At 43.7% G+C, this 12,330-nt stretch overlaps 1 protein-coding gene across 2 annotated transcripts in view; it reads right to left on the reverse strand.

Moving 5' to 3' along the window:
* Positions 1-709: 709 nt before the first annotated feature.
* The window catches only part of LOC142579363 (oxysterol-binding protein-related protein 1-like), a 101,650-nt gene continuing 90,029 nt past the window's right edge, over positions 710-12,330 (reverse strand). For both annotated transcript variants that reach the window (XM_075689469.1, XM_075689468.1), the window contains exons 23-25: positions 10,558-10,681; positions 10,090-10,180; positions 710-1,769 (exon numbers count right to left, since the gene is read on the reverse strand). In XM_075689469.1, the coding sequence (XP_075545584.1) occupies positions 1,667-1,769; positions 10,090-10,180; positions 10,558-10,681 (318 nt within the window). In that variant the 3' untranslated portion in view covers positions 710-1,666. The remainder of the gene's footprint in view (positions 1,770-10,089; positions 10,181-10,557; positions 10,682-12,330) is intronic.

Below are 12,330 nucleotides of genomic sequence, written 5' to 3' on the forward strand. Positions count from 1 at the left end.
GCACTCCAATTGCACAACCAATTGCAATTTCAGGTAGCTAATCAAAAATATTAAGTACTTCATTTTATTGCAATACCAATAATATGGACATTCCAGGCGAATTTCTTGCGGTGGGTTCAAACCCTGGTGGCCCTGAGATAGCTTATGGCTTCGTCTGTGCTGTTCTTGTGTGCCTAGGTCGCGTTAAAGCGAGAGGCAGCATGAAGGCGACTTTGCTCGCCACTGCTGCCGCTCTTCACCACGCCAGAGTTCTGACAGCAAGCGTGCGCAATCATCAAGAGAGATGTGTTCATGTTTGCCTGTGCATGCGTGACAATGCGCTTGTTAATTTAGCTAGTAAGTGAATGTTTAAAGCAGTTAACGTAGCTGATGAAACTAGCCTTACTTTGTATAGCCAATGCTTTGCCTGTCGGGCAAAACTGGGTCTTCGTTAGTTCACTTTCAGATATGCACTAAGACGGCGAAACTGAAGCTGAGCAGAAGTGTTGTCCTGTCTGCTTATCAGATATTATAGAACTAGGACTGCTTTCAACAAGTCCATCTTTTTAAAATGGGCTAAGAAATACAGTGCTGTTCCAGTTAACACTTCTGAAAAGCTTTTTCTAGCAGTTCATGACAATATTAACTGCAACACCAACGTATGATTTGCAATGCAATGCAGCTAGAAACCTGCATGGTCTACATATGAGCACACCACAGTACACCAATAAACTGGCTCACATCTTTAATTTGAAAAACATATAAAACAGTATGCACAAACATTTTGTATTTCAGCTTTGTGGCTGCTCCTGCTGCTTGCATTGCAGGTGCCACTGTCGATGGCCACCTGAGATGCAAAATTAAAAGTGACTAGCTACTGACACTGTGCAGCTGCTAGTAAATGTCTCCCAACATCTGAAAATATTGTATTGGAGCTTACTTGAGGAGAAGCAGCACGTAGTGGACATTCAGGAACTTATGCATGCTAAAGACCTATCCTAAAAGTAACAGTAACAGACTTGAGCCCTATGAACAACATGGCCCTGCTTTAAAACCTGTACACTAGCCAACACATGCACAACACGTCACGGTTCAGCACTTTTGCAACAAGAGAACCACCACAATGTAGACAGCTTCACACAGTTGTAGTATGACATACCTGGCTCTCAGGGACAACAGCAGCACAGATCTACATTCCTGACTCGAGCTAATATTGCATGCCACTGGAAAGTGCATGCATCGTGCTACAGCTAAATAACAGACATGCACCTTTGTCATCTCTGGGTAGAATCGAAAATGCCACGCCACAACTTTTCCTCTGAAAAAGCAGCCATTGGTGGGGGTTGCTGCTGCGCCACAAGAAACACAGACAGACAGGCACGACAACTATGAGCACCCGGCTATAAAAGTGCAGCTGCCACCATCAACCTGCTGCGCTTTGTGATGTTTTTGCAGAGCCATTTTGTAAAGGGGTGGAGGGCTACAATGGCATGTGGCCGAGATTTCAAGCTGCTGTCAAAGTGCTGCCCCCCTCCTCCCGTGTCATGTTGATGGGACATTTAAACAGTGGGTAATTTTTTCCCAGATGAAGGACAATGTCGTTTTGTCTCTTGCGAGTGTGGGAGGACACTTTGCTGGCTGATGGCTGAAAGGAGTCCCAGGGCACTGGGCTCGGGCTGGGCAAACTTCAAAAGATGTCCGGGCATGAGGTGAAGTTTCGGTCCCAGTACTTGCCAGTGAACTCCCACTCATCATCATGTGAGTGTGCTCCCTTCAAATGGCGAAACCACCTGAGAAGAAAACAAACATGTAAACATACGAGTACAGCTGGGCACTTATGAGTTGTGAATGCGAAGGCATTAATGTCCAATTGAACACAGCTGAGCGATCCTTCAAATAATCAACTCCTTGCGAGCAAGCTAGCCCGCTCAGATGCTAGGCACGTTTTGATTAGGCCTTACCAAGGCACAATTACAATGCAGGTGAGAGCTTGTGTGGACAAGGAACGTGTGGATAACATAGGCTTCTGAGAGTGAAAGCGAGGGTGATTTGGCATAGTGGTGATGCCTTCTCCCCTCACCTGGCGCACTACTCCAGCAGCAGGTGTGCCGTTTTGCACGCTTTGCTTCGATGAGGCATGCTCATGCTGTGGTGTTGCTGCCAATGGGAACTACACCAAGGTGCACCCATGACGCGGCGTCACAGCCAACGGGAATTAAGGAGCCAATTCACTGCTACAGACGCCAGTTTTCTTGCTTAATGAGCCATTTGGCATTTTTGCATAAAAATCCCCAAATGTATTGACACCTTGACTGTGAGTGTGTAATGTTGCAACTGACAGCTGTTGTGGAGAGCACGGATGGAAACCTTCCCAACTGAGATATAACTATTTCAATCTCTCTGCAAGCATGGATACCTTCAACTATAGGTCAGCAGAAGACGATACTCGCTCACCAATATTTTCTTATGCTACGCACTCACTCGCACATGTTCACCTACACTTCTCGGTACTCACTCAGGTTCCTATTTGCATTGTCTCATACTCGCCAATGTTCACGTTCACAGTCACTTTCATTCACACTTACGAGCAACTACTCACCCTCCTACTTGCATCCAATTTCACTCACTGGCATTCATTCACATACACACTATCACCACTCAAGCTCATACTCACATTTGTTCGTACCTACGTTAACAGGCACTCACTCCTGTTCATGATCCCATCCACTCAACTCACTGACACTACCGCCCGTTCACACTCTCGTCCACTCACACTTTCTTTACTAATGCTCTATCTCACGCCTATGAAGTAAGTGTGTAGTGAGCATCAGCCAGAGTACTCGTGAGTGAGTATACTGATCTATGCCTTCAACCGAGTACCAATTGCCACCCGAAGCTGACAACACTAGTTTGACATAAAGCTGACATGTATGACGCTGACAAAAGTAAGGGAGCTTTCCTTCAAGCTGCATTGGCCTGCAACAGCAGCGTCGGTGATAGAAATGACAGAAAAGTATGTGCCGAGTATTGACTCAGGTAGGCTAAAAAAGTGCAAGAAGCCGTGGGTGATGCCTAGGACTGAGATTAACAAGGAAAAGAAGACGAGTCTGCAATACATTAAAAAGAACACAAAGCAGTTATCAATTCAACAGGTTGGTCGAGGTAGCCAATGAATATGAAATTAAAGGACATAGTGTGAAGGGTCAGTACTTCAGGCAACTCAATGACAGTATGAAAACGAATCCAAAGCTTCTTTTGGAAATACATGAAAGAATTTGGATCTGACTCAACTGGAGTCAACGAAATTGTTCCTAATAAACAAGTCTTATCCAGCGATACAGCTAAGGCACCTTGTTTTAATGATTTTTCTTCATCCTATATTTTTACCCAAAACAAGCTTCAAGATATTACGCGTGAGGGCTCAGCCATTAATGCCACCTGTTGAGTGCGAGTGGTATAGAATCATTGTTAAAAAGTATAGATGAAACCAAGGCCCCTGGTCCCGCATATTGAAGCGTTGTGTCTGGCTAATCGCACTTTACCTATATCTAATCTGTACTAGATCTCTTTCTACTGGAGTGCTGCCTGAGGACTGGAAAAGGGCACATGTAGTTCCCGTTCATAAGGGTGGTTCAAAAAAGGGACAAACAACTATAGGCCTATTTCTTTAACATCCATCTCCTGTAAAATATTAGAGCACTTTATAAAAAGATATAATGAAACATTTATTACAACACAGATTATTAATTGACAATCAACATGGCTTTTGCAAGGGACTGTCCTGCACAACACAATTGATAAGAGTTCTTTCAGAACTTAGTGTCTGAGGTGGATGAAAATGGGCAAACAGACAGCGTTTTCTTAGATTTTAGAAAGGTGTTCAACACGGTTTGCCACCCACTTCTGCTTCACAAATTCACAGGGCGAATGTTGATCAGCAAGTGTGCAATTGGACCACCAATTACTTGTCGCAGCGTCGACAATGTGTGATACAGAAAACTACTTTTCCTTGAGTCGAGATGGCATAGGGTGGTCCTCTGCGTCCGTTTCAGGGTCACTATTATTTTTAGTTTATATTAATGACACTCCTGCTGGGATATTTTCATGTTTAGGTTTCTTTGCTGATGCCTAAATCATGTATAGATAAATAAGAAATGAACAGGAGTCAGGGTGTCTACCAAGTTGACATTTTCAAATTCTGCGAGTTTTCCAGGTTTTCCCCGAGTGCCTTTGCGAAATTCCCCGAGTGAAACAGAACTTTGTTTTATGTCAACACGGGCTGACACCATGTTGCCCAATGCTGTCACTTTCTTGTAAGCATGTTAAAAAAGAAAAACAATGCACTCTGTGAAGAAGGACGACCAGCGAAGCTGTGTATGTGGGCCCCTTAATGGCGAAATGCACCATCGCCGCAGGTCGGCCCGGCATTGCCCTATCTTCGGGATCAGCCCATATATGAGGAGTGCTTAACCCCTGCTTCACCTCCGCCACGGGTTGACCGGACATTTCACTATCTTCGGGATCGGCCCACGCATGGAGAGTGCTTAACACCTGCTTCACTTCCACCGTGGGTCAGCTCGGTATATTACTATCTTCGGGATTGACCTACGTATGAAGAGTGCTTGACGGCTGTGTTACTTCCCCCGGGGGTCAGCCCGGCATTACACTACCTTCGGGATTTTTTTCTATATGTGGACACGATAGTGGGGAAAGTAGCCCTTAACAGCGTTGCTGTAAAAACGACTTAATCCAGTTTGAATAGTAAGGAGTAGTGTTTATTTCATTCAAAAAGAAAACAGAAAGGAGGGGTTAGTAAATACACAGCGAATAAAATATATTAGAAAAAAAAAAAGGTAAAGCTCATTGCATATTGAGTTGAACATTCTCAAATACGAATAAAAAGGAGATGCATACCGAAGCAAATATTTTCCAATATGAGCTATTTTGCTATTTGTATTAACTGATATCAAGCTCATTGGTATGAGGCCCGAACTTTGTCACAAGTGAGATTCTCTCTCAACAGCTGGTAAGTCAACCTCAACTGTCCTGACATACCCTCAGCCCCCACACAATGCCTCCATGTTGCGTTTCACTGATTTAAGGAGCCTATTTTGGTTTCGATGAGGGACACCTGCACCTCGGCATCAGCCAACACTTAGTTTTTTGAGCTCAAGCTTCTTCAAAGAAGTGGCTGAATGCTTCCATTCCCGTTCATTCCTCAACGCCTAGGTCCTTCATGTTTGAGCCGTCCTTCCGCTGCGTGTTCGCCCCATGGATGACTTGAAGCATCTTCTTGGCCAGTTGTACAGTTAACTTCAGATTTTTCAGACTTCCAAGTTTCCGTGAAGACGTTCAAGAAATCGGGCAGTTCGAAAAAGGCAAGACGACAAAAAATGAATGCATGTCTTTTACTGACCTTAAGGGCTCCAAATGCCACAAACACATCCGAAAAATCTCTGAAGGACTGCGAGCACACTCATTATGTATATCAGTGCTCGTACTGTGACAGGAGATGGCAGGTACATGCGTACGTACTGAGCCCTGTGACAATTGCCCCTTCCCAAGCTTGTTATGCGTCAACGCATAATATTGCTGTGTTGAGGCAAAGCTGGCTTCCGGGAACCAGCATTATGCAACAAGCTGTGGTTTCCGAGCTTCGAAGCCAATCGTGAGGACCACAAAGGCTATTGCTGACAGCGGCGAATCCTTTCGATGAGAAACAGGGCACCGAACGGCAAGGAGCTTAATAGCGAAGGTCGAAGCAGCTAGGCCTAGCTTTGCCGCCGTGTTGGCTACGGCTGCCAGCGGATCTGCATGCGAGAGCACCGGCTTGAGGCGGTGAAGTAATCAAAATGGCGGCGGCGGTGGCTTTGATTAATACCATTTCAGATCTGGGGTCATGGCAAAAAGTAAGGGAAATCGGACGGCAAAGGGTTCTTGTATCCGAAATTTGAGACATTCTTATACGTTGACTCTACGGGGTACGGGTGGTACTGCGAAGCACTACGAATTATTGGGCATCCGGAAAAATTGGTCGTTGACTGTACACTGGCAACTCCTCCAGCCAACGACATGGTGTCAAAGACTATTCGTTACGATTCCTCTCTGTTACTCAAGCAGGCGTTAGCGTAACTTTCATTCCCAATTTCCCCTCATAGAAGCACAAATTCTCTGGGAATTCCAAGTTTTCCCGGCTGGTAGACACCCCGACCTGGTTTCTATTATTTCATGGTGCGACAAGTGGAAAATACAACTAAATATGAAAAAAAAAAAAAATGTGTTTATGTGTCCTTCACGAAAAAAAGACCAGAAAGAAGAGAAACCTGTTATTTTTTGAAGTGATATATTATTAACCAGCAATTTATGTATAAATATTTGGATGCAACGTTTTAGAGTAATTGTTCCTGGAATGCGCATCTGAATAAACTAGTTGCAAAAGCTGCCAGAGCGCTAAATTTCATTCGACGAAATCTGAAATCCTCGCCCTATACCCTAAAAAACACTGCTTATATTTCATTCGTTCGTCTGACTTTGGAGTATGCGTGTTGTGTTTGGGACCCTCGCTAGAAAACTGACCAAATTGACAGAATACAGAATAGAGCGTCAAGGTTCGTTCTGAGGTGGTACAAGCGAGGTGAGAGCTGCATTGAAATGAAAAGCAAGCTAGAATAAGAAGCGCTCTCCTCTCTCCGAAGAAAACTGCATTTAAAACTGTTATTTCAGATATATCATAACAAGACCGAAATTAACGAAAACACTTATCTCAAACTACCACACTATATATCTAAAGGAACTGATCATGACCTTAAAATTCAGGAATACCGGACTAGAATGAACCTTTATGCTGATTCCTTTTCTTTTTCTCAAACTGTAACAGAGTGGAATTGATTGTCGTACGACTAAGTGTGCTGTATTAATGAATATCTGTTTTTTCCCAAGTTGTAATCGCCCCTGCTTAGACACCCTTACGCAAAGCGGGGTACCTCTGAATAAAGAACAAAAACAAATCTTGATTTTCTGAGGGAGGATCTACAAAATAATGTTTAATACTATTGTAGGCAAGTGTCTGGATGTTTGGCAAAGAGTGCTGACGTACCAAGCATAAGCAGCCTTTGTCTAAATATCACTCGCAAACATGTTACAACACATCTGGGCATGTGTACTACATGCAACAGCAGAAGGCCACAGATTGGCAGGACCTCCCTCTGAAAAATAGCCTTATTTATAAATGAAAGTTAATTTTACAGTCATTTTTTCGTTAATGTGTAGTGCCTCCTATATCTTTTTTTTCCTTTCAGACTGCAAGTTTAAACAAAAGTTCCAATTCTGGGAAAAATGACGCTACATATTTAATTCTGGCTTTCAATCTTGCATGTTTGCAGGCCGCAATCTGCCTCCCCTATGGCAGAATCTGACTTCTAAACACAGAAAAGCTCGAACAACTTCTAAATTAATATTGGAGTCGCCTCTGAAGCTGCAGTTTTATTGAGACTCAAGTCACTGTTAACAACACACTAGTCACATTCAATATACAGGCAATCACACCCTCCCTTAATAAAGATTTGGATTATTAAGCTCTTTCCTAAATGTACAGTAAACTTCTGTTAATTCAACTCCGGTTAATTCAATATTTTGGTAAATTCGATCTAGATCGAAGGTCCCGTCTGGCACCCATGCCCAAAATTTTGTTATTTCGATCCTAAAAATGGCCTTCACATACCTGACCCCTATGTTCATCCCAATAGTGACCTGTTTACTGGCAGCATCTGTCTGAGCAAAGCTTAGTGAACAGTGAATGCGTTGAACACACATACATCTCTTGTCAAAACTGCCTATTTTCAACGTGGCCTAGGGATATTTTCATGCAATTACTGTAGCTCACAATGTCTGATAGTGGTATTTACTCGATTTTACCACAACAGAGCAAAACAATCGCGTTTGCAGCGATCGCATGCTTGGCCACATAACACAGCTGTATTGCGGCGAAAACTGCGGCAAAGCTGGCTTTAAACATAATGTATTAACGCAAGTCTACTGTATCTCATTATTAGAGGTGTACAAAATATGCATGAATAGAAAAATGCAAGGCTTGTTGCAAGTTTTTCATTGTTGCAAGTTTTTCAGACAGTTTTTTCGTCAGTACTGACAGGGCAATAAATATTTATAAGAAAGGTTGCCAAATTCTAAAGATCTCAGAATCTAGGTATCAGAAAATGATATTCTGATTCAGATGTGTGGCTTCCTTGGTTTACTTCTGCTAGCACAAGAGCCTTAGATGAGTGATTACAAAGGCACATGTGTCACTGTGTTTCTATCTTTGCATGCAGATGTGCTCTACCATTCTCTCTATCTAGCTGCTTGACTGGTAACTTGGAGCAATGCAGTTGCTTTGACAACATGAATTTTACGAGTTTCCACCTGCTACAGAGAAGCAAGTTAGGGCATAACCCTCACCATCTATAAATGTGGCTCTTTTGCTTTTCCATTTTTTTCCCCATCTAAATACTAGCTGTCACATGTTGTCAAGTTTTTTCCACTGCATTCTCGCAATCTCTTTGCACAATCTCGGCCAATTGCGCAAAACTGCTAGGGTAGGATGAAGGGAACCGAAGTTACAGACTGGGTCAGCTAGTTGAACACTAAAGGAGACATGCAGGCATTGTATGCATGGAAGTTGAAGTCTCTGCAAGTGAGCCTTAAGTGATGGTGGGGACAATAATGAGCCCATTTTAGTGATGGTTACCGAGTCCATGAATGTGATCAGTAGCTCTGTTGAGTGTAGTTGTGGAGACGGTGGCATTTAACTTTTCATAATCTCTTGTCCATAGAACACCATGTATACAGAACCTCAATGTAACGAAGTGTGTTTGTAGGCGATTTCAATATAATTAAATTTCACTTTTCCTGCGAAGAAATGCAGAGACAATAAATGGAAACTTCCGCAGACACAGACCATCAAATGATTTAATTACCAAACGGCTGCTTGCAAACGCACCTCTCAAATCACACGCAGTGTGACAAAAGCGACTGCCAAAGTGGAGCCGCATCATGTTCCGTGTAAAGTCCAAGTGCATTAAGATCCTATCGTGCCCCGGGCACTTTCTGTTTAGGCACGAGTTAAAGTGTTTGAGGGTGAGACGAGAAAGATGGCGGCTTCAGCAGTGCTGCCTTCGGGCGCGAGCGAAGGGAAAAAGAGGAGGGGAATTCGCTCACTGTAACGCGATCAAGCGCACGCATGGAGCGGAGCTGGGGGGTTAGTTGGCGCGCTTCGAGATTTCTGGCATGCATCTAGGCGGGGGCTGTGCATGGCTGTAAGCATGGCTGAGCGCATATGCAACGGCACACCCTGCTTTAGAGATAATCCGCCACGTATGCAAAGAGCGGAAATGCTGAGACTGCGTGGCATCATATAAGCTGTTTTACTGTGCACTTAGTATTGGAGGTTACATAATCTCGAGTTTCGGTGACTTGTTGGAGTGAGGCAGACAGGCAAAGGATTTGCTCCTCACTGCCAGCGCTCTTCACAATAGCGGTGTCCCAGTGCAGGCAATGCTATCGGCTGTGGGGGCAGAGTGCATGTGAAAGTGTGGCTGACTTCGCCAGCGTGAAGATAATGTCGACGTGCATGAAACCATATCATTTGTCGCCGACTCACAAATTAAAGTGAATTGTTTTCTCATTCAAACTTGCTTTTTTCGATTGCCCAATGATTTGGAAAGTTCTGCGGCCCCTTTCCATGTAAGAAAAATTGATCGGCAACTGTATTTATTTGGATAAAAGGTCGAATTTCAATACAACAATATTTTTATATAATGAAGGGAACTGCTGTTTTTACCTACTTTATTATATTAAAATTTAAGTGTACTATGCAGTAACTGTTTGGCATACGTTAAGCGACTACAGCTTAAGTGGCCAGCCAATACATTAAGTCCGATGGCGACAGGGTGAGGGATTCATCGTGACTATATTTAAAGCGGAATTACTTAAGTGGATACATATTAACGAAGTTTTACTGTATATGGCACCATGCAGCCTTAAGAGAGTTTGAAGTCCAGCTTTATGCGAGATAAGCAGAAAGAGAAAAGGATTCAAGTAAGAGCAAGTAGTCACCTTGGTTCCCAGATGTCCTTGTGCTTCTTACGATGTTTGCGTGCTTCCCTCTGTTTCTCTTCCAAACGATTTTTCTCAGCTGCAGCACCATCTGAGAAGGTAAGAATTAGGTAGTGTATGTAATATGCACTCAGTTCACGGTAAACTTGCAGTACTGGTGTGTCAGCAGGCACTCTACTGCTGCTACCAGCCACTGCACATTGACACCAACTCTTCCACTTAATGTTACACACAACACCTTGGTTGAGTGTCTACTGTCACGCTGGTATGAAAAGTGAACAGCAGAGTGTGTGGCTTGCACTACATGCTGCACCATCTAACTTGTAAATGTGGCCATGATAAATTGCTGCAAAGGCACGGTCAAGTACTCTCTGCACAAGTGGTTGAATGTGCATAAAGCAAGCATTATACATCAAAATTCAACTTAGTTGCTACAGAAAGGTTTGACTGTATTGAAAACAAGCATACCCAGATCTCCTGCCTCCAAACGTCGCATGTCTGGCCGCAGTCGGCAGTCAGTTGGGGGTAGCTTTTTCTCCATACCTTCTTCCATCTCATTCAGCGCAATGGCAAACAGAGTGAAGTTGTAATACTGCACATGAAACAGTGAATGGGAAGAGCCTGTTAGGAAAGCTGAAATCAACTATTGTGCTATTACCAACAGCTACAACTCAACTGCTGTGCTGAATGTACAGTTGGCATCGAACGTTAACAGACTGCAAGATCTGCGAAAAAAAATTTTCAAGAACTTCCTGACTAGCCAGTTAAACTGCACAACACTATGTAGTTTGCATATACAGCAGAACCCCCCGTTGATGCAATTCCGTTTCATACGATTTCCAGACGCCAACGTCCATGATCGAGAACGCAAAGAATGACCAAATACAGTTACGATTCTTTTTACAGCAAAGCTGTATGTGGCTAGGGCACTTCAGTCATCCATGAATAACACGCGAACTAGCACGTTGGCGCCCCTCGGCGCAGCCACGTGAACACGTTTGTGCCTCTGCTCATGCATTCGTCATCCTCGTCTCCTACCACAGCTGGCTCCGTTGCCACTCTTTGCTTAAGGGGGTACGAGCCATTCATTCACAAGGGGAAACTACAGTCATTATCATCAACTATCATCCTCAGCAATGGCTTGAGAATTGTCATATTCTTCCACAGCTTGCACCTTTGCCCCTCATCACTCCTGTGTAGAATTTTATTTCCCTTCTGTCACCGTAATGGGGAGGCCGCATCAAATTTAAAAAATTTACGGTGGTATGAACCGTTGCTTAACAGGGCATGAGCTATTCATGTCTTGTGTGACGGACGCATTCAATAACAGAGGTGATATGACAATGTGTGCGCATACCTATCATAACAATGACTACCGATAAGGACAATAAATATGTTCGTACCTTTGTTAAACATTTTATGTCACGTCTGTGTTGTGAGCTAAACAGCTTCGCTGGTCATCCTTCACAGAGTGGAATGGCTCATAATTTTTACCGTCAAATACGTTCCTGGAAAACGCAATCTTTCGGAACCAACATTCAGTATACAGTCGACTCTCATTACAATAGACCCTGATAATCCGACAAAAAATGTCCATTTTATCTGAAGTCCATAATATCCGAAACGCCTCACTTCTGAAATTTTGGTCACGATGTGTAAGAACGCTATTGCAAAGAGCGAGTGACAAACGTCCAAAGTAAAAAACAAACCAAAAGAAGTCAGTTTTACTTGAGAGGCAAAGCATAGATTGCGATAGAAAATTAGACAGCTATGCAAAGTAAGGATAGTAGTTTTATTGGCAGTATAAAGTTATAAACATTCATCTACTAACTCAATTAACAAGCATGGCGTCACACCCGGACAAGTAAACACGAATCCATCTCGCTCAATGACCGTGGAAAGTTGCTGTGAAAACTGAGTGAGGAAGCGCGGTAGCAGCAGCGAGAAAACTGACCTTCGTGCTGTCTCTCACTTCAACGTGAACTAAACATCAAAAGCACAGTGCATATGAAGCTACCGGCACTGGGTGCACCTTGTCCACATCGCTGATCACTTTCAAGATATAGCACCCATGTGGCCACACCATAAGCAGCAGCTGCCAGAGTAACTGCCCAAGTCCCTCACCTTCCCCTTGTGCCTCGTGCGCTTCCACTCCGCTTCCTGCCTCATGCGCGCAATACTGAGCCGCGATCATCAGCTGTCCCTCGCAAGAGCCTGTGTCGACACAGCAGAAGTTCGTTT

The sequence above is a fragment of the Dermacentor variabilis genome, chromosome 4, assembly GCF_050947875.1.
Source record: "Dermacentor variabilis isolate Ectoservices chromosome 4, ASM5094787v1, whole genome shotgun sequence".
Taxonomy (NCBI): Eukaryota; Metazoa; Arthropoda; class Arachnida; order Ixodida; family Ixodidae; genus Dermacentor; species Dermacentor variabilis.